The sequence below is a fragment of the Loxodonta africana genome, chromosome 4, assembly GCF_030014295.1.
Source record: "Loxodonta africana isolate mLoxAfr1 chromosome 4, mLoxAfr1.hap2, whole genome shotgun sequence".
NCBI classification, from domain to species: domain Eukaryota; kingdom Metazoa; phylum Chordata; class Mammalia; order Proboscidea; family Elephantidae; genus Loxodonta; species Loxodonta africana.
In genome coordinates this window covers 88,448,431-88,475,561 of record NC_087345.1, presented here as the reverse complement: position 1 = coordinate 88,475,561, position 27,131 = coordinate 88,448,431, and the positions used below count along the sequence as shown (strand labels likewise).

Here is a 27,131-nt window from a genome sequence, read left to right as displayed (position 1 = left end):
CACACTGTCCTCTGTACCCCATATCCTCCTTTCCTTCTTCCAAATGACTCCTTGCTTTGCCCTTCACAGTGCTTTGCTTAGAACTCATTCATACCACTACTACACTGAACCATGGATTGGAGGATGTGGGTGTTCTGCTGACATTGGAGTTCCTTGATGTCTGGGACCTTGTATTTTATTAACTTCTAACTTGAACTCTGACCCCTCACATTAGAAATTATTTCATGGATAGCCACTCACCTTCACTCCAGCTTTCAGAGTCTGGGGGTATAAAATGACCCAACTCCAAAATCTTGAGGGGAAACTGACCTTTAGCCCAGGCCTCACAGTAAGCTTGTTCCCTAGTTTGCCTTTTTCTGGGTATCCTAACATTTTCCTACTTTATTCCCTCTCTCAGTATTTGGTCTCCCTCTCGCCTTTGTCAAATGAGACTTCTTTTTATTTCTATCTTACATTGTTCCTACTGCCCACCCCCTCATTTAGGGGGTGGGTAAAGAGGCATTGGAGTTCCCAAGTCTTATTTTCCGCTTCAGGAAGCTATTCCCCTTCAGGTGACTCCGCTGAATTGGAACTGCCCGATAAAACTTAACTGATATTAAGGCCAGAACAGATGCCCAAAGGACTTGAACAAGTTACAATAATACCCCTGTATCTGCTGTCTCCTTCAATTTTCTCCTTATTTTGCTTTACTTCTTGCCAGAGCTCCTCTATGGTTTTTTAAAAAAACTTTTTAATGTGCAAACTCTTATCTTCCCATCACCTAGCTCCAATAATAATCAGCATTTTGCTGATCTTGTTCCATTCCATATCATATTTTTCCCAATTTTTATTATGAAAATTGTAATAAAAAGTTTAAAGAGCAGTACAATGATGATCACCCATATACCAACCACCTAGATTTAATACCAAAAAACCAAACCAAACCCAGTGCCGTCAAGTCGATTCTGACTCATAGCGACCCTATAGGACGGAGTAGAACTGCCCCATAGAGTTTCCAAGGAGCGCCTGGTGGATTTGAACTGCCGACCCTTTGGTTCACAGCCGTAGCACTTAGCTGCTACGCCACCAGGGTTTCCCTAGATTTAACAGTTATTAACATTTTGTCATATGTTTTATCGATACACCTATGTGAACCATTTGAAAGTGTATACATCATGATTCTTCACCCTTAAATATTTCATCAAGCCCCTCCTAAGAAGAATTTTGCCTACATAAACACAATTTCATTATCAAGCTTAAGAAAATTAGATATACTTCCTAACCTAATATTCAGTTCATGTTCAAATTTCCTCAATTGTCTCAAAAAAGTCTTACATATATATTTTTCCAAACCAGGATCCAAATAAAATCCACACATTATAACATTACTTTTGGTCAGTATGCTTTTTTAAATTTCTCCTATCTACCTGATATGTTTTTGAAGAGACCAGGCTAGTTGTTTTGTAGAATGCCCCACATTCTGGAGCTGCTGATTATTGTAGTGTGGTGGTTTTTAACTTGTTTCTTTATATCTTCTATATCTCCTGTAAATTGGAAGTTAGATCTAAAGGATTGATTAGATTTAGATTCTTTTGGCAAGAATACTTAATAGATGATGATGTGTACTTACCTGGAAACCCTGGTGGTGTGGTGGTTAAGTGCTAGGTTGCCAACAAAAAGGTTGGCAGTTTGAATTCACCAGGAGCTCCTTAGAAATTCTATGGGGCAGTTCTATCTGTCCTGTGAGGTTGCTATGAGTCAGAATCGACTTGATGGCATGGGGTTTGGTGTACTTATTGCATCTTATCAAGGACCACACAATGTTGTGATGCAAAACGTTATTACTTGGTAGGGTGGTGACTCCACTGAAAAGTTATGTTTTTCACTGTGTGACTTGCAAATAACATTTGGGGTGATATTTGGTAGCATAACATCTTGTTCTCTAACAGCCTTTCACTTAAAGTTTCGATGATCGATGATCCTTGCCTGAATGAATTATTTCATTCTGGGTTGCAGAATGGTGATTTTCTAACTCTTTCATTCTAGATTTATTAGCTAGACTTCTTTAAAAAAAGAGCTTTCTCTTAGCAACTGTGGATGAACTACTGTTTTTCCTAAAAAGGGAGGGTAATCGCTCAATTCCTTCCTTTTAATTACCAATTTTCAGACTGAAGAGTTGGTGTAATAGCCACCTCCAATGTGGAGAATTAGTTTTTTTTTTTTTTCCTTTTTTCGAGTATTGCTGTGTACTACTGGGTTTTCCCGTCTCAGCATTCTCTTGCCACCCATACCTTTTTCTTCTCCCCTTGTTCCGTGACGACTGCACCTCTCTCGGCACTTGCACCTGAGCTTTCCAACCAGTCCGCTAGGGGCCACTAGTTCCCTCCCCGCCCCAACGTGGTCGCTCTATCATACATCTCACCATCCCCTACCAGTCGTCTCGCTAGTGTCAGTGCTGTCCGTGGAGCCGCTCTAGGCTCTGGGGAGGCCGTCTGCATTGCGTGGGGAAGGTTTGGAGGACGCAGTCGACTCGCCGGCCCCCGGGCGGTTAGCGCTTCCGGGGTCGAAGGGTGCGCGGGGTTGAAAGCGGGCCGCTCCGCCCCGTCCCCCTCCCAGACCAGCAGAGGCAGCAGCCGGAGCAGCCGCCGCCTGCGCCCTCTCCCGCCCGCCCGCCCGCCCTCCGCCGCCCTCCACCCGCCCCGGGGTCTCTTTCCCCCTTCCTTCTCCTCCTCCTCCACCCCCCCCTTCCTCCTCCGCCCGCCCGCGGGGCCCCCCTTGTCTTCCCGCCCGCCCCTATTGTTCCGCCCCCGGCCTCCCGCCCTTCCCCTTCCCGCCCGCTCCCCTTTTACCCCTCAGTCGCCTCGCGCCTGCAGGTAAGCTTAAAAATTAGCCCTCCGCCCCCGGCTATAACGCCTGTTTCGCTTCTTGCTACGTTTTTTAGCGGGCTCCAGTCCTCGTCACGAGCCCCGGCCTCGCGTAGTCCCGTGTAAGCGCCTACTCCTTCATTGCCTGGCCGGCCATTCACGCGAGGCCCTGGCTCCAGCGCGGCCTAGTAGGCCTCGCGCAGGGCCTAATCCCCCCTCCCCCCGCCTTTTCCCGGTGGCGGCTGCGCAGGAGTCAAGGAGGGCGCGCGCGCGGCAGGGGGGGCGGCGGTGGATTTGTTGGTTGAGGGGGGTGGGGGAAGGCGATGGCCGGCTTGCTGGCCCGGCGGGTGAGCGCGGCTCCCCGCGGGGGTCAGGCGCTGGCGCAGCCACACGAGGAGGCGCTACGAGTCCGGCCCCTCCCCCTGGATCGCAGCGCCCCCCCCTGACCGAACCGTTTATTTTTTCCCCCTCTTTTTTAGTCGGGGAAGGGGGGGCTTTTTTTTTTTTTCTTCAAGTGGAAAATGCCTGGATGACCGAGGGGAGGGGGGCTGCCGAGTTAAAGAAAGGGTAGACGGGCTCCCAGTTATCGAGTTATTCAGGACGTTGTCTGGGGTAACGAATTTTGAAATTACAAAATGCCTGCCGATGTAGACCCAGACCGAGCTATTTATAGGAGAAGGAGTAATAGACTGCAGGATTAACAGCTGGATTGCTGGGATTGGGTACATTTGTGTTGACCTAGACAGGAGAAAAGTATGACCGGGATTTCTTAGATTACTTGGATGGGTTGGAGTTAGAAATGCATCTTTGTGTCTTACCTCAAGAAATGGGTTCAAATAGGTTTTCAGTTTCCCTTAGAAGTTGCATATGTGTGGTATTTGGAAAGTGCTTCCTATTACATTTGAGTGGGGTTCAGGAATTAAGCTGACAGATTTTTACCGTATTTCATTTAAAAGAATAATTTTTATGGACGTAATGCTCTCCCTCACCAAGCACTATTGTGTTTCCGTGAGAGGAAAATAGTGAATTCTGGGATTTTGCCCATAATTATATTCTGAAAATGGGGTTATGAAGTGCTTTAAATATGCAAGACTTCTCTTTTATATTTATTTATTCTCTAGGTAACCACGGGGCAGTTTCCCATAATGAGAATGATAACACTTTAATATTTAGGGTATGAGCTTTGTATTAGAACAAGGTTTAAAAGGTGGCTGGTTTTGCGAAGGGGGAGAACTAGCATCCAGGAGATGTTATTGACATTGAGTTTTGAAAGGCTGGATAGTGAAAATGTCATTGGAGAAATTTAGCAAATTGAAGAGATCCTTTAGGTCCTGGTGAGGCATTGAAGGTAAAGGTGTATCCAAAACCGAAATCTATTTTTTAAACATGGACTAATCAGTTATTCCAAGCAGTAATGTTAGGAACATTATTTTAGAGAATAGTTAAGGAAGGCATGTTACTGCTGCTGTTTAAAACAATCACAGAATAATTTTAGCAATAGTTTTAATTGTTTTCTTTGGAAGAAAATTTTGTCAAATCTGTGTTACTGTCAAGTTGGGTTAAGAGAGGAGATAGGAAAAGGACTTAGCCTGTACTTAATGTATTATTTGAATCGTTTTCCAAGAGGAATGTGGAACCCCAGCCTGAATGGAAGACATTTCAAATAGTGCCTTTTTCAGTGGGGTTGTTGACTTAAATCTTTGTATATTGTTTGCCATCTGTCAGCATTTTGAAATTTGTGTTATACATCTCAGTTTCTCTAGTAGAAATTGCTGCCACTAAGAACAGGGAAGCCAAAAGTCATTTGTCCTCACTGTATGTAGGTGGTTAATTTGAGGATTGCCCTCATGATTTTCAGGTGTACCTGTATCCTGTTGAGGCTTATTCTGCTGAAGGACAACTGGTGCACGTTCAGCAGTTCCCTTAGAACAGTTGCCAATTGAAGGAACTGTATTCATCCTGAGAGTCAGCGAAACCCTACCTAACTAATGAGCAGATTGGAAAGTCGCCTACCCTGCCCTGTAATAGAACCTGAGCTGTAAATGTTGGTCATTATGCCCTTATGCCAGATGTATGCAAATCCCTTGTCTAATAGGCTGTTAAAGAGTCAATTAGAAAACAATAATGGGGAAAATAACTGGGAAATATTTCCTGTCCCCCCCCCCTTTTCTGATTTTGGTCATGTTTGCATTTCAGTTTTTGGCTTTCCCCCACCAGTGACCAAAGACTTGACCACTCAAAAGTCCATCTCCCCAGAACACTGCTCGACATGGACACCGGTGTGATTGAAGGTGGATTAAATGTCACTCTTACCATCCGGCTACTTATGCATGGAAAGGTATGCACCAGCTGCTTGGGAAATTGGGTCATAGTAACTGCTAGGGGAGGGGCCAGGAAGAGAGAGCATGCATCTTGGAGCTCATCAGATTAGCACCATGGGGTATCTGGCTTTAGCACTCTCCTCTAGCTGAGTATAGTGGGAAAATGGACAGACTTTACTAGGAAGCTCCACTGAGCAGGCAAAGCTTAACTAGAAGGCTACAGCCAGAGATGTAATCGCTTACCAAGATGATAAGAGTTTTTTCTTGGAGGTTGTTACATTTGTGATAAGTAGATTTTCCCTGTCTGAACAGTTTTAGAAAACTTAAAGGAAGATATAGTTGGTATTTTTAAAAATAATTTATATTAAACAAAGATAATATTTAATCACCCTTGCATCATTATTCCTTTAGAATTCTTTGGTAGCTTCACTCTGAAGTTCTGAGCAAAGAGAATACCTAAGTCCCTTCTTCCTAAGTTGTAAAATTTCTGTTACTGTTTTGCCTTAGTAATTAGTGTAAACAGCAGTTGGTTAGCTGGGCAGCTAAGATTTCCTTTTCATGATAATGAACGCTTTTCCTGAGTTTCCTCTTATTAACACTATTGATAGTAGTTTTCTTCATTGCAGGAAGTTGGCAGTATCATCGGAAAGGTAAGACAGTTTCACTTCAACTGTTATTACTGTTTAGTCAATCTGGGTTGAAGTAGCAGTTGGAGCTCACACTTGGCTTATCCTCTTACAGAAAGGAGAATCAGTTAAGAAGATGCGCGAAGAGGTGAGTTTTGGAGGGCTCTGGGATTGTTATCTTGGAAGGTTAAAAACCTTCAGAAAAGAAAAAAATTGTTTAATGAGAATTAGAAGAGGGAATAATTTAATAGAAGCTGCAGGAATTTTTTTGGCTTATTTGTAACGGCAAATAGTATGCTGTTTAAGATGTAGTTCTGGCAAGTCTCAGAATTCATTCAGGACTTAGGACAAGGTAGCTGGCTATAGGCTATGTTTGAAGACAAACATGGAGCAGTATTTGAAGTGATAGTGACTTTGTCTTGTATTGGGATTGTGTATGTAGTCAGTCCTTGCCCATTTTATTTAGAAAGGGCTGTATAGCTCACATTGGGGCCCTGGTGGTGCACTGTTTAAGAGTTTGGCTGTTAGCCAAAGGATTGGCAGTTCGAGTCCACCAGCTGCTGTTTAGAAACCCTATGGGGCTGTTCTCCTCTGTCCTGTAGGGTTGCTATGAGTCAGAATTGACAGCAGCAGTTTCTTTTTTTTTTTAAATAGCTTATGCATGCACAGATCTCTGACCACTTAACTTCTTTTGCTTGTTTCTTACCCAGAGTGGTGCACGTATCAACATCTCAGAAGGGAATTGTCCTGAGAGAATTATCACTTTGGCTGGACCCACTAATGCCATCTTTAAAGCCTTTGCCATGATCATTGACAAACTGGAAGAGGTTTGTTGTTCCCTCCCCTCTCTTCTACCATTCTTCATTTTAGAGTGTTTCTAGATAGCTTTGTGCTTTTCTAAGGGCTGTTAAAATTCAGGGTCAGGGTGAATCATAAAAATCTGTGAATTGGTCCTCTACTCTTCCTGGTGGCATAGTGGTTAAGAGTTAAGGCTGCCAGCCCAAAGGTCTGTAGTTTGGATCCACCAGCCGCTCCTTGGAAACCCTCTCGGGCAGTTCTGCTCTGTCCTGTAGGGTTACTAGGTGTTGGAATCAACCTGACCTTGGGTTACTCCCCCTCAGCTTCCCTCCACGTTTACCTGTTTGTAGTTAAAAAAGTAAATCACTTGAATTATTGAAATAGATTGCTTGACTATTTCCAGAGACTCAGTGTAAAATATTTTGAGAGGTAAACAAGCGTATTTTATTTTTATTTCTTGCACAGTAATTTTTAAGGTGTAGCACCCCTGTTTTGATCAACTTAAAAAAAAAAAACAAAACCAAACCTGTTGCTACTGAGTTGACTATTTCTCTCTAAATCACAGTTGAGTGATAAGGGGCCATGATGAACACCAGTATAATTTAAATGCAGCTATGTGCCAATCCTGGATGCAGTTATTTTTAAAAGTCAAGCGGTATTTGGGAGGAGAGTGCATGTTTCCTGGGTTATCAGAAGCAAAATGTTCATATCGGAAGATTTTTTTGGCAGAAGGAAGTTTTTTTCCCATCAAACAACCTTCACAGGCTGAATACCCATTGTCCTGGGTCTTGTCCTCAGCCCCTTCCCCCTCCTGCAGTAATGCAGCTAATTGTGCAGTTGACACTCAACACTGAGGAGAGCTTCTCTTGGCTGCTGCTTGGTTGGTGCTTGGATACTTAATGGTGCCTGAAATCTTAGCCTTGCCAAGATCAGAAGTGTTCTCTGTTAATCAGCAGTACCTTGCTAGTCCAGAGCTGTGTGTTAAAAAATCGTTTAAAAATCTATTCTCTAATCAGATAAGAAACTTGTTGAATTTAGGGGCTTATGCTTCAGCAGTTTCTAGGTTTAGCTACTAGGTAGAGACTAGGCTGAGGAGTGAGTGATGTGTAAACCATCGATCTTCAGAAGGCTAAAATTAACTGGCTTTTTGATTGTAGCATATTGTAATACCAAAGACTATGGGTTTGGAGCCAGTGCAGTCTTTAATTTCAAATTTATCACTTTTTAGATGTGATTGGGGCAAGTACTGTAAACTCAATTTTATTGTCTGTACAATGGTAATATCAAAAAATTAAATAAAGCAGTGATAAAGAGTACATAGTCGTTTTAGCTTCCTAACATCTTGCAGAGAACAGAATTGGTGGCTTGAATGTGGAATTGGATTGTTTCATCTTATAATGTTTAGTTTTGACTTCAGTATTGTTTTCCTTTGCACAGTTAACTGTAATTTCCAAAAGAAATGAAAACTTTTCTCCCTACCAAGACACAAAAAAACTGTTCTTTCAGGATAAAGGCAGATATAAATCTGAGGAATTTTTGTCTTCACTGCAGAAATAGTTCGGGAGGCTGTATTCATTTCATTCACATTTCTATGGTGGATCATGACATCCCTTATAAGATGAAGGCTAAGTGATTCTTTCATGGCAGTATGGGCTTCCAGGGATCTACATAACCATATGTCCTTTTGGTGTAATTTTCTTTCTTGTGCAGGACATCAGCAGCTCTATGACCAATAGCACAGCTGCCAGTAGACCCCCAGTCACCCTGAGGCTGGTGGTCCCTGCTAGTCAGTGTGGCTCTCTCATTGGGAAAGGTGGTTGCAAGATCAAGGAAATACGAGAGGTTGGTAACTTTTGTGCTTACTTTAGAAATGTCACCTATTTGTTTTAAGTGTGGTTTTCTCTATTAGCTCTTAAAACAGCCAGAATAAGTTTACATTCGATGAGGTAAAGATTTTTATTAAAATAGAAATGCTAGAGGATTAGACTTTGATCTTAGAATAAAATTATACAATTGCTATGTTTACATTTTACTTCTACTTTTTATTGTGTTTTGAGTGAAAGTTTATAGTTAGTATTGGTTTCTGCAACAAAAATTTATACACAGTGTTATCTGACCCTCGTTGCTCTCCGTATAATGTGCCAGCACACTCCTCCTGTTCACCCTATATTTCTCGTGTCCATTCAACCAGTTCGTGTCCCTTTCTGTCTTCTCATCTCGCCTCTGAACAGGAGCTGCCCATTTAGTCTCATGTATCTACTTGAGTTAAGAAGCACACTTTTTTCAAGTATCATTTAATGTTTTAGAGTCCAGTCTAATCTTTGCCTGAAGAGTTGGCTGTGAGGATGGTTTTACTTTTGGGCTAACAGAGAGTCCCAGGGCCATGTCTTTTGGGGTCCCTCCGGTCCCAGTCAGACCATTAATCCTGATCTTTTTGTTATGTATATATATTACAATGGAAACCCTGGTGGTATAGTGGTTAAGTGCTATGGCTGCTAACCAAAGGGTCCTCAGTTCAAATCCGCCAGGCGCTCCTTCGAAACTCTTTGGGGCAGTTCTACTCTGTCCTGTAGGGTTGCTATGAGTCGGAATCAACTAGATGGCACTGGGTTTTGGTTTGTTTATATATATTGCAACAAAAAATTTTAACAATTCAGGATGTGAAAAGTTAAGTAGAATTTCTAACTATCGCATATGATCAGTTTCCGTTGTTTTTTTTTTTATAGTTCTTTGGCAGCTTTTCCGAAGGCCTAAATAACTTTTGGTGTCTGAAGAGATTACAGTTTTACAGTTTAATATATAATAATAGCAGTTTACTGGCCAGATTTCTAAACCACTTGGGGAAAATGGGAAGACACATTGGGGTATAGTTGTAATCCTATACCCTTTGAAATTGTTGAAGTTCCATTGAATTACGGAAGCTTTTAGTTGTATCTGGGGGTTATTGGATTGGGTGTTGGTATGAAACTTGAACAGCTAAAGGAAAGCTGAATTGAGTTTTGGGAGCCTGTTGTACACGCCACGAGAGCAGGGATCTTAATTTTGTTCGTTGGTGTATTCCCAGTCTTGATGTAATAATTTGTTTAATAAGGGAATGAAAAGTAGATGACAAATGTGGTAGTATTGTTTGACCCCTGAAGCTATTATTAGCTCTGAGGAAATTGTCTACAAGGATCTTTTTCTTGAGATCAGGTTAAATTTAGGCTGTTATTCAGGCTTATTTTTGGCTCTCAGAGGCTAACTTATTTTTAACTGATTAAATAGTCCTATTTGGAATAAGGAATAGTGGGGAAGGGAGGATTTAAAGGGGGAGATAAGGGATGGAATAAGTGTTTACTGAGCTTTAGAATAAAATTGCTGTGGGAAGGGATTAGAAGAGCATGAGCTGTTTTTGTCTGATTCTCAGTTTCTTTTTACCCCCAAAGAGTACAGGGGCTCAGGTCCAGGTGGCCGGAGATATGCTCCCCAACTCAACTGAGCGGGCCATCACTATTGCTGGCATTCCGCAATCCATCATTGAGTGTGTCAAACAGATCTGCGTGGTCATGTTGGAGGTAAGCCCTCAGGCTCATGCTGAGAATGGGGGGAGGGGAAATCTAGGGAGAGGGACTGATCTATATTTAGTAAGACTACAATTAGGTGAAGTTGTTATAAGCCTCCAATAGTGGTGGGGAAGAGGTTCTCTGAGTTCATATTTTCTTTCCCCCAGCTTTTACTTTTTATATGTCTGTGATCAAAAATAGAAACTGCTAAGCAGCAGTGATCTTTTGGTTCACAGCAATTCTTGGAAGATTGATAGGGTAAGATTGACTTGTCGGACTTAGTGGGAAAATGTGTATTTGGGTTCCTGAGAACAAAATTAACTTGGCGCTTGGATTATGATCTTTTGACTACATGGAACACTGACACGTTCTTTAAATGAATTTCTGTGCTTTAAAAGCAGGACTGTCTTCAAAACAGTGGTTTACATGTACTAGAGAAATGTGTTTATAATGGTTTTTCTCAAATGACTTACGAGATCTTGATGATACACCATTCTATTAAAAGAATAGCAAAATTAAGGGAAATTAAACCTGTTTAGAGTTGGTCCCATGTTGGTGAGAAAGAAAAGTAGAATTTCAAGTAAGGGTTAGTAAAACCTTAGGGATTTAAACCTGTTTATGATAGTTATCTCTATCCTGGATATAGTTTTTGGGGCCCTTTATTTCCTGTTCTGGCTTTATTTCCTATTTAGGCAGAAATGTAAGAGTCTAGGAATTACCAACTAAAGTATGTGTATGTACACATACAAGCTTTTTTGTTCATTAGATTTACTTTAAAGAAGTGGAAATAATGCCTAAGCTTGTTACAGGGGCATTTGCCGTGATGGGAATTAGTGTGAGCTGTGTAGTCCACAAACCATCTTACTGCTTTAAAGGCAAATAAACTCTGAAGATGATTTTTAGATATAGCCAGAGTCTCTAAAAAAAAAAAAAAAATTTTTTTTTTTTTTAGAGACAGCGTTGGTAGGTGAGGGGATGGAAATACACAGTTTTTAGTTTAAATGACCTGTGTGAGCTTAAGCCACACAGCTGAAGCAGCTTTGAAACCTTATCTCTCTTTGTTTTTTTCCCCCTCTGACTCTCTCCCAGTCCCCCCCGAAGGGCGTGACCATCCCGTACCGGCCCAAGCCGTCCAGTTCTCCAGTCATCTTTGCAGGTGGTCAGGTAAGAAAATTCTTACTGGTGGCCTAGAATGATCAAGGATTGTATTTAAAATGTCAATTTTGCCAGCAGCACATGAGGCCACTCTGCATGCTTGCCGAAACCTGTACTCTGGCCATAGTTGGACCTGCTTCTAGTTTTATTTAGTTATTTTTTTTTTTGTACTGGAGAAAGCTATGAATGCTAAGCCCTTGTTTAATTTCTAGCAGGCAATGGAAGTTTTGTAGGCACTCTGAGGAGGTAATTAACATTTGATAAGGGGGGTTGGGTTAGAAGAAAGGATTAAATTACCTTGGTGTCACTACTTTCTGCCCCCACCCCACCCATGCTTTTTATATGTGTGGGGTGATCTTTAGAGGTCTGAATAAAGGTAGCAAAGAGTTGGACCTCTGAAGGAGATTCTGAATGGTGGTCTCTCAGAATTGGGGGTCCTGAACTTGAGTGTCCTACAAACTTCCCCTTCCCCTCACCTCACCTCGCCTCCTCCTACCCCTTCACTCCCAAACTCCAGTGTATTGTTCCCCAGGCTCTTAACCTCATAAACACTGGTTTGAACCCACATGCCATAACTGAAATCAGCTGGGGTAAGGGTTCAGTGTGCAAGAATAGAAGGGGGGAAGCATGTTGGGCTGTGGTGCTATGACTTTTGGTGCTGCAGTAAGAGCACCAAAGCATTCCCTTGGCCTCTGTTCCTTCCTCACCCACCTCAACTCTTGATCCTTGGCATGGGGTTTATTCTAAAGTCAGGTTGTTGTGACAAGAGCACTGATCAGCACCACTGTAGTTTTATGCTTTGTTGGTAGGTCAGTTTTTGAAATAATGACCTTCATTTTTCGTAGATTCCTAGGTGCAAATGCGTTGCTCAAAGTGTCATTTTGCATTTGGGGTTGGCCTCTTACAAGCATCTGGTTCCATCTTACTTGCATTTGACCTGGGAGCCATTTATAGGGAAAGTATAAACTAAGTCCGTCTCATTCACATTGTATTGACTTAGCATAAAGCTGAGCAAGGCTTTGGGGACTTAGTTTGTCACACAATTCTGGGAGTTTTGGGAGTTTTGACTAGAGTTCAATGAAGTCATAGAGTTGCCTTGAGTCAGCAAGTGCAGCACCTTGCTTTTTGCACTAACCTTGTACACACTGGTTTGGTCAAAGGATTCTCAGTCAGTTTGGAAGGATAAGTAAAAGTTAGTTATTGTAGCAAGGAGCATTAGCTGTAAGAGTTTTCCCTTCTCCCCAGGAACTCCAGATTCCTGCTCTTCTGGATTTCTCCACTGTCATTTGGGATTATAAAACACCCCATTCTGTGTGGCAGCAATCCTGTCTGTTTACAATTATTGCTTCAATTCCCTTCCCTTTTTCTTCCTTTCCCCTCCCTCCTTCCCCGTCATACCTCTTTGCTTCCCTTACCTCCCTCCCCTTTATTCAGTTGACCACCTCTAAAAGCTTGCAGCAGCTTCCATGAGTGGCCCTGCCATGGATCGTTACCACGAGCCTTTTTAAACGGACCAGTTTATGCAGTGTCCACAGATGGACTTGTGTCTTTTGTTCCTTTGTGGCAAAGTGGGCTCTGTAGGGGTTCAGCTCAATCCCACGCTGGCCAATAGCTGGCATCAGCTCCGTTGCCCATCCCTTCATTCCTACTGAAGATAATTCAAATACGCAGTGTGAAAGCTGCCAGTAGGTAACTTTTTTTTTTTTTTTTTAATTCATTGATTACAGCTCGTTTCAAATTGTGTTGTGAGCTCCTTTTTAAAGGAAAAAAATAAACAACTTTTTTTTGTATGAATTTCATGCTGGTGACAAAGGTGCCGGATTGACAGCCCTGGAGACTGAAATCCTCTATTTATCCACAGGACAGGTACAGCACAGGCAGCGACAGTGCGAGCTTTCCCCACACCACCCCGTCCATGTGCCTCAACCCTGACCTGGAGGGACCACCTCTAGAGGTGAGAGGGGATGTTCAGTCTCCAAGGCTCACTCAATCCTTCCGCCTCAGCCGAGACTGCCAACACGCGGGGGGCCAGTGGCGCTGGTGATTTTTGTGCTGTGGACATCACCTGTCCACGGGGACCTGGACTGACCCCCCCCCAGCTCATTTCACACAGGCTGCGTAGCCCACCAGATGGTAACACCAACTCTTTTTTTTTTTTTTTTTTGGTTTTTGGTTTTTTTTTTTTTTTTTTTTTTGGTTTTTGGTTCAACCCCTCTTCCCCATTTCCCACTCCTGCCACCCCATTTTCACCCTCCTCCCACCCCCCTGGGTGCACTTTTGGGGTGCTGGCCACTGTGATGTGAGAAGCTTCACATCCTAAACAGCTACTCCTTCCCTTCCTATTCCCTTTTCCTCCTCGACCTCCACCCCATTGTCCTGAAGACCCAGCTCCCATTTTGGGAAGCCATGGTGTGGGGGGAGGAGGGCATAGTGGGAGCTGCAAGTGCCTTTTAGGGAGGGATTGTGGGAGAAAGGAGGAATTGGAGCACAGGGATTTTTGTGTTTCTGTGGTCAGCTGCCTAGTGTTAGGAATCCAGCTAGCTTCTAGTGCATTTAAGTTCTAAAGGTGAACGTAGAGAAAAATGATACGGAAAGGGAAGTGTTTGAAACATGCCGTTCTAGGTTTGCGCAGATGCAAATCATTCAAGTCACCATGATTGGCAGGAGAAGAGGTGGGGTGGTAAGGGAAGAGACCACATTCCTCTCAGGCTAACTTGTATACAGGGAGGAGGGTGGGGCTTGGGCAACAGAGGCATTGCTTAATTTTACTTCCTAGATTTTTATTAAAAAACAGATAAGTATATTTTGCCTTTGATTGCAGGGTACTTGGCTCCTTTTGTAGGCTCCCTGGAATAGTCATCTTACTTAGTGTTCAAAGAAGGCCAACGTGGGTCTGACTGTATTTGATACTGCGTACTGCCTCAATCCCTGGCCTCCCCATTCTCTAGTTCAACTCTGGCTTCTTGGTTAGTTGAAATCTGTCTTTTTTCCCCACTGGGTGGCTGTCCGTGATTGGTTTTTAATAGGAACTGTTTTCCTCCTTTTGTAGGCCTATACCATTCAAGGACAGTATGCCATTCCACAGCCAGATGTAAGTTTTATTTTCACTTCTTGTTTCAAACAGCTCCCTCCCCCATCCAAAATTGTCGCTTTTCTCCAGAGTAGCCAGAAGTGAGTTGCGTCTTAAACATTTGCAATATTAACTTGTTCTCCTCACAAGGTGAGCCACGTGGTTTCAGCCCTTAAATAATCTTTATCAGGGCATAGTAACACCTTGTTTGCCTTTTGGCATTTAACCCCTGTAAATTACAACCCAACAGATTATCAGTTCATGCCCTCCCCCATGTTTTAGATCAGTCTGTTAAAAGTAAAATGTTTATGGTATACTGTCGTTGTTCTCTCTGCACAGTGTAAATTAACAGTGGACTGCGCTTCCCTGCATGGAGTTCTCCTTTCCATGGGGGGAAGTGGGAGGTTGGGTTGCCCTTGGGTTTTCATCCATCTGGGGTGATAATTTAAAAAGCATTTGGAGGGGTGGGGATGGGATGCGGCTCATACACACAGGGAGGGATAGGAGGTTGAGCACTTGGGAATTCAGCTCGGAACCTTTCCTGCCACTGAAAACTCGTGTTTAAAAGTACAGATATTCAGACTTCAATGGTATTTTTTTCCGGCACTTTTCTTTTATCCTTACTAACCTTTTCAAGTGCTCCGAGTATCTAGACTTGGAAAGTTGAGTTTGGCTTTTGGTTAGTGGTAGGTCCCAAGGTGGGGAAGTAGACTTGAAGAGGAATTGTTTTACAACAGTCAGGACAGTTTATATAGATGAAGAAAAACAATTACAGAAGTCAGTGGTGGTTAGGGGATTGGTTGTTAAACCTAGTTTGTTTCTTAATCTCTCTCCTTGCAGTCTCCCTGCCCCCTCATCTCCTTCCCTCATCCCAGTACTGATAGAACCCTGCATGGTGTGTTTTCCCTAGCACCACTGCACAGTTTGTTTACCTAGCCTGTCTGTGCTTGTCCCTGGGGCAACTGTTGCAATGGCTGTAAACAACCTTCATTGAGTAGCCCACAAGGGGATGGTTGTCAAGTGGGTGCTGCTGCTTTTCTTTTCACACGCCCAAACTGCATCATTCTCTTATACTGACACCCTTTGTATTTCTAACCCTTAACTTTCATATTTTGCCAATCCCCAGGACTCTGATTTAAGCCCCATCCATACCCTCCATTGTATTTTGAGTAATAGAGTCAACTTTGGGGATCAGGAGCTCTGCATTTTCAAATCTGAATATGCTTGAGCCCTGGCTCTGTTACTCTTCTAATGCGAACCTCCCTTATTTCCTCTCTGCAGTTGACCAAGCTGCACCAGTTGGCAATGCAACAGTCTCATTTCCCTATGACGCACGGCAACACTGGATTCAGTGGTACGGATACCTCAGTGTGTATTTCTGTAAGGTGTAGTGCAAGACAGAGGCCAGCCCCAAGGTCTCAGGTTGACATCTGTTTAAAACAAACTTCATTACCCAGCATCCTGCTGGTTTAGACTTGCCTGTCTACTATGGCTAAACCCATGGAGGTAATGTGTTTGTTAACGTGTTTTCATTTGGGATAAGTTACTCTTAAAAAAAAAAAAAACAACAAAAAAAAGCCCTGGAAGGTTTGGGGGTGAGGTCTGGGGATGCTTGTCAGGCAGAGGGTAGGCTGGTATTTCTTCTAACCCATCCTGACTGCTGCCCCCTTGATCTGATTGGCACCCCCTTTCTCTCCACCAGCTGTTCATAGACCTGGGTAGAGAAAACCCATTTGTGCCAAATTGTGTAGTGTTTTTTTTTTGTTTTGTTTGTTTGTTTTGTTTTGTTATTTTCATTTTTTTGTTTTTGGGTTTTTTTTTTCTGTATAAGGAATAACTTGTCCGATAGGGTTAGGATGAGACCACCAAACTCATTTTCACTTGTATCTTAACAGGCATTGAATCCAGCTCTCCAGAGGTGAAAGGCTATTGGGGTAATGATAAAAAAAAAATCTGTAGTATTCTACTGTTATATTAATAAACTGGTGGGAGTCTTGTTTCACTGCCCATGAACCATATCGGCAATGTGCACATGGCAGAGAGGAGCTGAGAGAGCAAAGGGGTGGGCCTGGTGCCCCCAAAGGGTCCCTTGATGGATCTGGCCAACCCCCTTCTAAAACTGTTGAGACCAGTAGCCACAGCTGAGGGCAGGACTAGGCTTGAGGGTTAGCCAGCTGGCCTGGTTCACTCCAGGTGTCATAGATGGGTATGGCTGTTCACTAATGGGATTTTTTTTTTTTCTTTTTATTTGGAAAACAAAAATAATAACCAGAAGTAATATTGAGCAAAAGATAGAGAATAAGTCTGGAGAAATGAACTTCCCTCATTTGACTGCCATTTCATTTAATCTGACCTTCAAGTCTAGGTTAGAAGGTTGGGGTGGGGGTGTAAATCTGATACAGGTATATTTAAAGCAACTCTGAACGTGTGCCAAAAGTCCATGGTACCCAGTAGCAGGCATGATACTGGCACTGGTGCTCATGAGCATCAGGTGAGATAACATTGGAACATAGTAGGAAATCCTAAGCAGAGAAGGGATAGAAGTGCAGAAGGACTTGATGTTTAGATATTGGTCCTCTTTGAGGATACCATAATCCCTTGCCCCTTGCTTCCACCCCTCCACCCCAATAGCCTGGGCTTTGCAGGAAATGGCATAAAATCAGCTCTTGGAGGGAGTGTACGGAAGAATCTTTTCCAGCATTATTTCTACACCCCTTTCCCCCTTTCCTCCTTGGAGGCTTCCAAGTTAGTGATGAATCCCAACAGCCAATGCTGGGTTTCCAGTTTGTTTCCTTCTGTTAGGTTAATGTGCAAATCAGTGGGGTTTTGTATGCTGTGCATTGAACTTTCTTGCTCTCTTCTGTCTTTTAGCAGGTTTGGATGCATCTGCTCAGACTACTTCTCATGAACTCACCATTCCAAATGATGTAAGTGTCGCTGAGTTGTGTGCAATGAAAATAAAATTGGTTTTAAAGAATAGAAGTCTTTTCAGCACTGTTCTGGTACTCTTAAGCCCTAGTGAAAGAAAATGGAAATTTTTAGACACTGAAATAGATTACAATTTTGTATCTGGGTATGTGTGTTACATGTAGAAATCTGAAGTATAAATTGGTAGAGAAAGTTGATAAAACTACGTGAGGTATGATGAAGCAGAGAGAAACTTGTCTTGAATGGAAATTCCCATTTGTCTTTTGAAAAACTTTACACCAAACATTCCTTTCTATTTGAATCAAATCACTGTTAAAGTTTTGGGGGCAATGGTCCTTGAATGTTAGATTTGTCCTATCCAGCATGGTATCCACTAGCCACATGTGGCTACTTAAATTCGACTTTAAATTAAGAATAATGTTAAATTCAGTTCCTCATTCTCACAAGGCACATTTTAAGTGCTCAGCAGCCACATGTTGTGTCTGTGTACTGACAGTACAAATAAAGGCCTCTTTTTTTTCCTTAAGGCGTAAGCTTTTGAAAATAATTAATCAGAATTCTGTCAGTATAGGAAGGTGGTAATCATGGCAGACGGAGTTGAAGGATCTTGTTGCCAAAAACTGAAGAAACTTCTGTCTTTCTCTATTCTTAGCCATCTCACTAGGGTTAGTGTCATTTTGGCTCTGCTTTATTGTGTTCAGGATTAGGGCTCTTAGAAGGGGAGGGGAAACCGTGGTGGCGTAGTAGTTAAGTGCTACAGCTGCTAACCAAAGGGTCAGTAGTTCGAATCCACCAGGCGCTCCTAGGCAGTTTTCCTCTGCCCTATAAGGGTCGCTATGAGTCGGAATCGACTCGACAGCGCTGGGTTAGAAGGGGAGAGAGTCTTGTTTTCTGGAAATAATGAGGTGCTAATGCTTGGACAGAGTCCGTAGGTGGCGCAAGCTATTATTAAGCACTTGTGTTCGTCTGCTAGCCAAAAAGGTTAGCAGTTCGAACCCACACTCACAAGATCCAGGCCTGGCGATCTGCTTCTGAAAGGTAACAAGCTGTGAAAATCCTGCGGAGCACAGCTCTACTCTGACACACTTGGGGCCGCCATGAGTCGGAATGGACTTCATTGGCAACTAATAACAACAATGCTTGGACTTTAGAAGTCAGCCAGCTCAAAGTCAGCCAGCTCAGAATTGACTCATGACTTCTAGTGGTCAGACAAGAATAGAGTAGAAGTTACGAGACTGCATCTGTAATGCTGTCTGATCAGAAGTATATGGGTAGAGAAGTGTAGAATGCGGGTAGTAGTTTCCATTGTCTTGTTTTTGCACCCAAGTTGTGAAATCCAGAGGAATGGGATGGAATTCTTGGGCCTAGCCATGTAACCTTTCTTAATTTGGTGTGCTTTGTTGTTTTTCTTCCCTAAGTTGATTGGCTGCATAATCGGGCGTCAAGGCGCCAAAATCAATGAGATCCGTCAGATGTCTGGGGCGCAGATCAAAATTGCGAACCCAGTGGAAGGATCTACTGATAGGCAGGTTACCATCACTGGATCTGCTGCCAGCATTAGCCTGGCTCAATATCTAATCAATGTCAGGTAAGGGTTCTCTACTTTATGTTTTACTGATGATAACATAATTTTGTGTGTATGGGGGAAAGATAACAGTGTATTATTAAATGTAGAATTACTTGGGATTTGGGCATATAGGCAGGTGAAGCTTGCAAAAGAGTGCTGGGGTTTTTGTTTTTTAAATTTCTAGCCCTATTGTCTAGCCCCACTTTCTTTCATCCTTAGTGTAGCAGAAAGAGGCAACCAGATTGCAGGAAGTTTACATGGGGGAAAATGGATTGTTTACATTTGACCTTTGATGGTTTTGAGAGTGGAAAGGTTGAAGCCTGTCTTCACTGTTAAGACAGTGGCTAGGCACCCATACTGAATGTCAGAACCAGTTACGGTCCTCTCTTACAGTACATGTCACGTAGATCCAGTGTTTCTTTCACTGGTTTGATCTTGGGTCCAAAGCCACCCTTACATGCAGTAAGGATGATGAAGGTAACGTGACAGCAAGGCAGTTTCTTGGAAGTAGCCATTATTTGTCCTAAAAACATCCATTTTTCTCAAATTGCAAATATGCTGCATTGTTCAGACTTAGGGGGAAAAGTGGAGGCAGAGTTTTAGAATGCTTCAGAAATGCCAATGGTATTTTCCCTATGTCATCCCTTAATGACTGACTTTCTGAGGTTTTTTTTTTTTTTTTTTTTTTCATTATCCAAACTTAGCTAACATTACTGCACTTGAGATTGTAGCAGGACTGGTCACAGTCTAATGGACAAACTTACTCCCCAGTGGTGGTTCTGACTTGCTTGCCTTAAGTCTTTTCATGCCTTCGAGGTCCTGGTTTTTATGTAGAGAAAACTTTTCTGTGTCCACATCTGCTTTCTTGTTTAGCTACCAAACACCGCAAGTCTTTAATGTTCAGAGTGAGATGGTAGTAAGCTTTATTCAGATGGCTGTTCTCAAAAGCTTTTTTTGTTTGTTTCTAACTGAGGTATGGGGAGTGTTAAGTGCCAAGAATCAAGTTCTTAGAAGCTGGAAATTGTTTTCCTGTGCTTGGGTAGGCTTGCTCTGAATATTGCCAGATAATGTTCAAATGTGACCTACTTGCCTGCTAGGTCAATGGCTACACTGTAAGGAAGCAGAACTCCCCACCTCAGATTCCTGACCTAGAGTTACTACTCTTCAGGATCATGCTATTGAATGAAGCTATGAATTTGGGCCAAAATATTTTAAAAGCTTCATTTAATGCATCAAGGACTATGCACAAAGATAAATTTCCTTGTTTTGGCCTGGTTTGAGTACAGATATCAAACTGGTTTTATTAATACTAGGCAAGAAGAATTTCTTTGCTTCTGAGCATTTCTGCTGAGAATTTGATTCTTCATGGTAGCAGTTTGGGCCTTTTCTGTAGTTGATTTCTGTGTCCCCTACTTTATGGATCGCAGTTGTCCCTCGAACTTAAGGCAAACAAAATCAAGTCTCTGCTGTTGTGCGGTGAATTGTCCAGACGGACTTGAACAAATATCTTCAGTCCTGGCTTAAACACACGCAGACATTTGGGAACTGCAGGATATTACTGATTTGGAGCTTATTTTAGGATTAGAAACAGCATAATTTTTGTCTGTTTTGTTTTTTAAACATGAATTTTTCAACAGTGCTTGAATTCCTCTCTCAGTTCTGTAAGGTCCACGTTAGAAGTATAGTCAAAAACAAAGAGCCTTTTATTCTTATCACCACCCCACCAGAAACGAAGCTTCCCTGGTTCTTATCTTACACTGCTGCTCTCAGCGTTTTTCTTTGAAAATGCTACATTCCTTTCAGTGATCTGCTTTGGACTCTTGTCCCTTTGCATCTTAATATATTGCTTAGTTTGCTGTGGACATGGAAGCAAACTTCAGTATTAACTAGAGAAAAACAATTAAAATGTCTGCTAATTAACATTCCAAAGTTACACAAGTAATTGCTGGATACTTGATTTTCCATTAGAATGGGTAATTGACATTTGATGGATGGATGAGAGATTTCCTCCCTGTTTTTAGATGAATACTCTTTCATTTTCTACCTCAAATCATACTTTTCTGACTTTTCGGCTGGGTCAGTGTGTCAGATACGTGGAAATACGTGTTCTGTGATTTTCTTCCTTACTCAGTTTGTCAGTTTTTTCTTCACTGTAGCAGTTAATAAATAACATTCAGGAATGGAATATGGCATTTTAGAGGGTGGGGCACAGGCAAAGAAAGAAACTATTCATAAGTTGGTGTTAGGTCTTCCTAATTGGCAACCAAAGACACTTACTGATAACTGAAGCAGTTTTTGTCCTGTACTTTTTTCCCTTTTGTGGTCTTCCCTTCCACCCACCCTTTTTTTTTTTGTTCCTTTTTTCCTCTGTTACAGTTTAGAAAACGCTAAACCCTCCTCCCAGGCAGCCTCCGTCACGATCCCTGATCACCTCAGCATCAACCTCTCTCAACCCTCCACCCCTTCTTCTTCTTCCTCCTCCACCACCACCCCCTCACTCGCCACAGCGGGGACCTCCGACGCACCCTCCAGCCTCCCCAACCCTCTTCCGACCGCCCCTTGTGTCTCCAGTCTTCTTGGCATGAAACCCATCCCTCTCCTGGCTCTAAATGTTGTGTCTGCTGCTAAGGGTACCGGGGCTTCAGCTACCACCACCACCACCTCTGCGGTGCCGTGTGTAACTAACAAACTGAAAGGCGAGAAACAGAGATTCTCCCCCTATTGATTGCATACCTTGAGACCTCCCCTCAAGTATTTCTTGGTTCATTTTGTTTTCCTTTGTTAATATTGGTGAGAACCAAATAATTGTGAGCTTGTGACCATTTCCTTTTTACTACTCTGGTGGGATAAAGGGGGGTGGCGGGTAGGGTGGGAGCAGTATGGTAACCCTTGTTTAGGCTTAGGCCTTGAGCTGAGTGCCTGTTTCAGAGTCTGATTTGTTGAATTCGTTATCTAGAACCACAGTTTTTGCTCTTTCTTACTCTGTTACCTTTTTTGTAGCTTTATTCTGCCTTGCAATATGACAATGTGTTAGGCTCTGTGTTAATGAATAAAAGCTTATCCGTTGATCTTTTTTTTTTTTTTTTAAATTATTTAATGGTTATCAGCAGGCCTTCTTGGCCAGATTGGTGTTTCTAGTTGTAATAAAGTTGCCACCTAAGAACCTAGTGCCCTGTGTGCTGTGAAGGGTAAAGGGGTGGGAACGTGTGTGAAACCTGTGGCTGCTCAACTAGGAAGCCTATAAAACTGACTTGGGCCTTTTTATATGTCAGGTTAAATTTTATAGTTCTTTACTCAAAGGAATATGGACCTGTGGCAGTTTAGATTATGAGGATCCTTCATAATTGACAAGAAGCTTGTTTAGTGAAGAACAGTTTATTTGAATTCTCAGTTCCCTTACCTTGCCAACAGCAGGTAGTAAGGGTGTCCATTCCAGGCTTCTGTTTACCCTGGTGAGTGCTTACCGTGCAAAACTTTTACAGGGCATACATAAAGAGACGTTATCTCTTCGCCCAGGGTTTCGGGGAGTGGGGCACATGGTGGGAAAGGCTGACAGCTTCTGTTTGCAGTCCTCCATATTACCATTACCCTTCTTCTGTGATAAATCTTGAACAGTCAACCTATAGTGTCACCCAAGATGTTTCTGGATTCTGTCCAGTCGTCCTAAACCAATTCTGATGATTCCACATAGTTCCTTTACCTTTCCTTCTATTTCCTGGCTACACTTTCCCCCACCAGTGCTATCAGGAGTAGAGAATTACAGGCTTAGGTTTGGAAAGAACCTTAAGGATGAACTGATTTGTAACTCATCGGTTCCTTCATTTTACAGACAAAAAAAGAGGCCTTAAAGAATTTAAATTCATAGATCACATAAGTAATTAGGCAAAACTAACAGTTCGTACTTTACTTTTACTCAAATGTACATCTCTCCCTGAAGCTTATTCTTTTTCTTATCCCAAGACTGGCACAGTTCTCTCTCCATAAAAAAATAGAAGTACTCTAGATACAATGGTAGAAGACCTCTGATATTCATTCATTCAACCAGAATAAATACTACCAGGGTAATTAAAGTGTATTGGCCTTCCCAGGGCCATAGAGAACTTGATGCAGAGATTTTTCACTGATGACCTTTCCCACATTCCCTTTGGCTTACACTGCTAAAAGACTTACTGCTCATGTATATTCAGTATATTATTCTATGATGTTATTATGGCCAGTCAGTCCCAGATTGGGCCTGTGAATTAGTGTTAAAAATGCATCCCAAGTCTGCATGAAGGATTGGAGAGGCATACTTCCATTTCACTGTCCAGGTAGGATTTTTCTTGTTTTTTTTCTCCCTTATTGGGTGGTTCAGCTTTCCCTTGGTAAGCTCTCCTCTGTAGTTAGGATTTAGTCATGCTGATCCCATCTTCCACCAGGGACTTGGTTTTTTATTTTATCTAGTTCTTGACTGGAAGGCCTCTTTACCTAACCAGTAATCCCTAAGGGAAGGATTGATGGGAAGGAATCCAGGTATTTAAGGGGCAGAGTACCATCACCACCTCCAGAGGTATTTGGTGTTAAATTTTTAAAAGCTTAGAGCTCCCCTATGTGGTCCATCTGGAAATATGTCCTTTTGGACATGTTCCTAGTTTGGTTTTCTCTTCTCATTGCCTCTGCCCCTATATCCCTGCTCAGGCTTTGCATAAATTCTGAACAGTTCTTTCTCAACTTTTTAGGGTCTTTGGGGCTAGAGTGTCACCTTCTTGTATGAGCTTAATTATTTTAGGGCCTAGATCTAAGCTGTACCCAGCAGGTCCTTTCTTGGCCCTTTAAAAAATTCCATTTAGCAAATAGTTTCCACTGAACTCTTTTTTAATTCAGGGGCTATTTATCTTCCCCCTAGATCAATCTCATTTTGAAGTTGGCAAGAATCTACCTCTATGAAGGACTAAATATTTCCCTTCATGCTGAGGTAGAGAAACCATTTCTGGCTTAAAAGTAAATGTAGTTTGTTACTGAAGAACCTTTCTATTCCCTGGCCCTTGGTTTTTCCCTATTGTAGCCAGCTTTTGGCTTTGCGTTGTCGAAGAGTTACACATGGGGATTGTCATGTTCTTGTGACCAGATACCACAAGTAGGTTATTCCAGTAAACTTGCGATGTTTATTATGTAACATTATGAACTGAATCTTAAACATTCAGTTCTATTAAAAATGGGAGTTAATAATCATGAAGTATGTGGAACACCTAAATATCTTCCCCTCAAAGCCCAAAATTGGATTACAGGTTCTCCGATGACCTATTTGAAACAAAATGGCGTTGTAGCCAGACATATTTGGATGGAGAATTGGTTTACAAGAATACCACAGACTTAAGAGATTCCAGAATGAGCTAGGCACATGTTGAAACTGAAATTATTTTGTCTAACACCATTAAATCCTGAAAACTAGTCCTAAAAACAAGTATTTTTATTGATCCAGAATTATTGCTCCCTCTTTCACATCCCTTAGTGTTAAAAACTGCATCGCCTCTACGTAATAACCCATTGGTAGAGAAACTCAGCTATTCTAGAGGGAAGGTTTCTGTGAGCTGTCTCAGGATTATTAGCCTCATTTAGGCTTTCGGATAAATGTTTCCTAAACTGATGTTTTAGCAGCAATTTAGGAGAGCTAAAATAAGCTCAGCAGTAAAGAAACAATGCTTTTGTGCATTGTGACCACCCTCTAAGGAGACTTGAGAGTGTGTTTCATATTTGGAACAAAGGTTCCAAAGGACATACTTTGAAGGGACAACAGTAACTGGTGACCAAGGTGCTCTATTCCCCTCAGTTCTGAGGTAATTTGTCTCAAAAAGCTTGGATTATAGGGGTTAAAGGGATCGCAGTACCGATTAATTCAAAAAATCTTAAAATGCCTCCCATGGTACTGAAACACTGATTGTTATTTACTTTCCTTCACATTTCACAAACCAGGCTGAAAGTTTGGGAGGTGAGGTGCACCTGGGCACTGGAAAAACTAATTTTGAGTTCTCATTTGTTTCTGTTGCAGGCTTTCCTCGGAGACAGGTGGCATGGGGAGCAGCTAGAACAATGCAGATCCATCCATAATCCCTTTCTGCTGTTCACCACCACCCATGACCCATCTGTGTCGTTTCTGAACAGTCAGCGATTCCAGGTTTTAAATAGTTTGTAAATTTTCGGTTTCTACACTTTATCATCCACTCGTGATTTTTTAATTAAAGCGTTTTAATTCCTTTCTTTGTTCAGCTGTTAATGCTGAGATCCATATTTAGTTTTATAAGCTTCTCCCTGTTTTTTTTTGGCTCATGAATTTTTTTTTCTGTTTGTCATGGATATGTAAGAGTGGAATATTAATACATTTCAGTTTAGTTCTGTAATGTCAGGAATTTTTCAAAAAAATTAAAAGATGGACTGGAGCTTTTCCTTTGTGAATAGAAACTGGATGCCACAGTGATTCATGTGGGTTTTATTCCTGTTGTCTTGCTGTTATTTTTGTACCTTTTATCTCTCAAAGGACAAGGACCCTGCTTGGGTTTTAAATGGAAGTCTTTATTCCAATTAAGATGTTTTCTTCTGTTTAACCACTCCATCTTTTTTTGTGGCTCTTAATCCTGTCTGTTCTTGACATAATAGTTATAGCCAGCTGGTTGTGCCCTTGGTTGGTCCCTGTAAAACTTGTGCCCCACAGGTTGGGGATTAGTCTTTTCTAGGATATATCTGTGAGTAGTAGGCAAGTACTGCTGCTTGCACTGGGCAGGGGTGGGGCTAATAGACACGCATGCGTGTGGCAGCTGCCAAACATGCCTGGCTGGCTAGGATTCATGTTGTCCAGGCCTACACATTTTAAACTAAAAACTTGTCTCTCCTCTATGTGTTATAATAACTGTTCATTTACAGTCCTCTCTCCATAACAAGGCTGGGTGTTAAAGATCTACTGCCCTTCTACTAAAATCATTTAGGTGCATTTCCTGCCATTTTTGCAGATAAGTTTAGGTTGGAGCTCGAAGTGATGTTCATTTAGTGAGAAGAGGCACAAAAGGGGAAGTGACTTGTCCAGAGTCCTCAGATAAGGTCAGGAGCCCAAGGCCCCTACTTACCATGTATGTTACCCCATTCATTCACCAAGAAAACCCTCAACAGCTGTGCCTGCATGGAGTGGTTATATTTCATTGTTTTTCACAGGGGTTACAATATGACAGTCCCCACCCAAATCAGGCACCAGGATAGAATCAGGGGCTTGAACAGTACCCCAGCCCTTCAACCTGAGCCATCACATGCTATCACAGTCTCCTAACCTTCCCCATGGCCCTTAGCCAGGGTTTGGGCAGAGAAATGGAAAGACAAAAAAATGAGTTATATTGCCACCTGAGAAACCTCAGAGGGGAGGACCCAGCCTTAGTCTCCCTCCTCCCAAGTGCAAAATGTGTAAACAGAGTAAACGGAAAACAGAAAAAGTGCGGTCTAAGTGGTTCCCTCTCCTGCTCCCTGGGATGGTGAAAGGTATAGAGGAACATAGGCGATAAGCCTGGCTTTTTTCTATTGCCTAACCACTTGCTGAACATAAGGAATGGGTTGAAGCAGGAAGGGGGCCAGCTTCCCCTTACCCACAGCTCTAGGGTAGTACTTGTCATTTCCACAGCTGCCAGCAACCCTAGAGTGTTATCAGGTGAATTGGTAAGGGGTGGGGAGTGTCAGTCTCCCTTGAGCTGACTTAAGGCTGGGATAGCCCTGTCTCGGTTGATTATGTGGCGCATATATATTATTTATATAAATATTTTTCTATGTACAGGGAATAATCGTGGCTTTCATGGAGGGAGGGAGGCTGGAGGCTGCAAGGCATCGCCGTTGTTGGAGTTGTCCAGTTCAGTGCTGTCACAGTCTGAATCCTCAGGATTGGGAGGGCCCTGTTAAGGAATAGAGTTGAAAAGCAGTGAGGTGAGACTCACCATTTCTTGGCTTACAAATAGATTCTTTTAGGGTGTCCCTCATTGGGATCTTAAGTCAGCAGCTTACTGACTTTATTGCTTCTGAGTTTCAAAATTGTTCAGGCCATTTCCCAAGGCACCAGTTTCCTCTAGTTTCAGGATTTCTGCCTTGCTGCAATTAATGACTACCATATATTTTGTATGCAAGATACCATACTAGGTGCTCTATACTATGGGTAAAGCATCTTAAATTCCACCACATGGATATTGGGTCTTTTTGGCATGGGAGGAAACTGGTTCAGTAATGACTAACTTGCTCGGTGTTAACACTGAAGGTTAAATAGCTCTTTTTCTGG

The 27,131-nt window shown here is 42.3% G+C and overlaps 2 protein-coding genes across 24 annotated transcripts in view; one reads left to right on the top strand and one right to left on the bottom strand.

Moving 5' to 3' along the window:
• Positions 1 to 2,724: 2,724 nt before the first annotated feature.
• On the top strand, positions 2,725 to 25,288 carry PCBP2 (poly(rC) binding protein 2). 20 transcript variants are annotated; one of them, XM_064284162.1, is made up of 15 exons: positions 2,725 to 2,852; positions 5,040 to 5,181; positions 5,791 to 5,814; positions 5,906 to 5,938; positions 6,501 to 6,617; positions 8,299 to 8,430; positions 10,014 to 10,142; positions 11,220 to 11,294; positions 13,147 to 13,239; positions 14,335 to 14,376; positions 15,637 to 15,709; positions 16,251 to 16,289; positions 17,230 to 17,282; positions 18,702 to 18,871; positions 24,879 to 25,288. In XM_064284162.1, the coding sequence occupies exons 2-15, from the start codon at positions 5,113 to 5,115 to the stop codon at positions 24,913 to 24,915; spliced, it is 1,086 nt and encodes a 361-aa protein (XP_064140232.1). In that variant the 5' UTR covers positions 2,725 to 2,852; positions 5,040 to 5,112; the 3' UTR covers positions 24,916 to 25,288. The 20 variants fall into 20 exon arrangements, with proteins under 20 accessions (XP_064140232.1, XP_064140231.1, XP_064140216.1 ...); XM_064284161.1 differs by having other exon boundaries at positions 5,776 to 5,814; positions 11,208 to 11,294; positions 17,227 to 17,282; XM_064284146.1 differs by having other exon boundaries at positions 2,747 to 2,852; positions 17,227 to 17,282.
• MAP3K12 (mitogen-activated protein kinase kinase kinase 12) overlaps positions 21,908 to 27,131 on the bottom strand; it is a 19,823-nt gene continuing 14,599 nt past the window's right edge. For all 4 annotated transcript variants that reach the window (XM_064284133.1, XM_064284132.1, XM_064284134.1 and 1 more), the window contains one exon: positions 21,908 to 26,754. In XM_064284133.1, the coding sequence (XP_064140203.1) occupies positions 26,656 to 26,754 (99 nt within the window). In that variant the 3' untranslated portion in view covers positions 21,908 to 26,655. The remainder of the gene's footprint in view (positions 26,755 to 27,131) is intronic.

Coding starts and splice junctions, on each gene's coding strand:
- PCBP2 (XM_064284161.1), top strand. CDS start 5,113: ATGGACACCGGTGTGATTGAAGGTGGATTAAATGTCACTCTTACCATC. Junction 11,295..13,146: donor TCATCTTTGCAGGTGGTCAG/GTAAGAAAATTC, acceptor ATTTATCCACAG/GACAGGTACAGCACAGGCAG. Junction 13,240..14,334: donor TGGAGGGACCACCTCTAGAG/GTGAGAGGGGAT, acceptor CTCCTTTTGTAG/GCCTATACCATTCAAGGACA.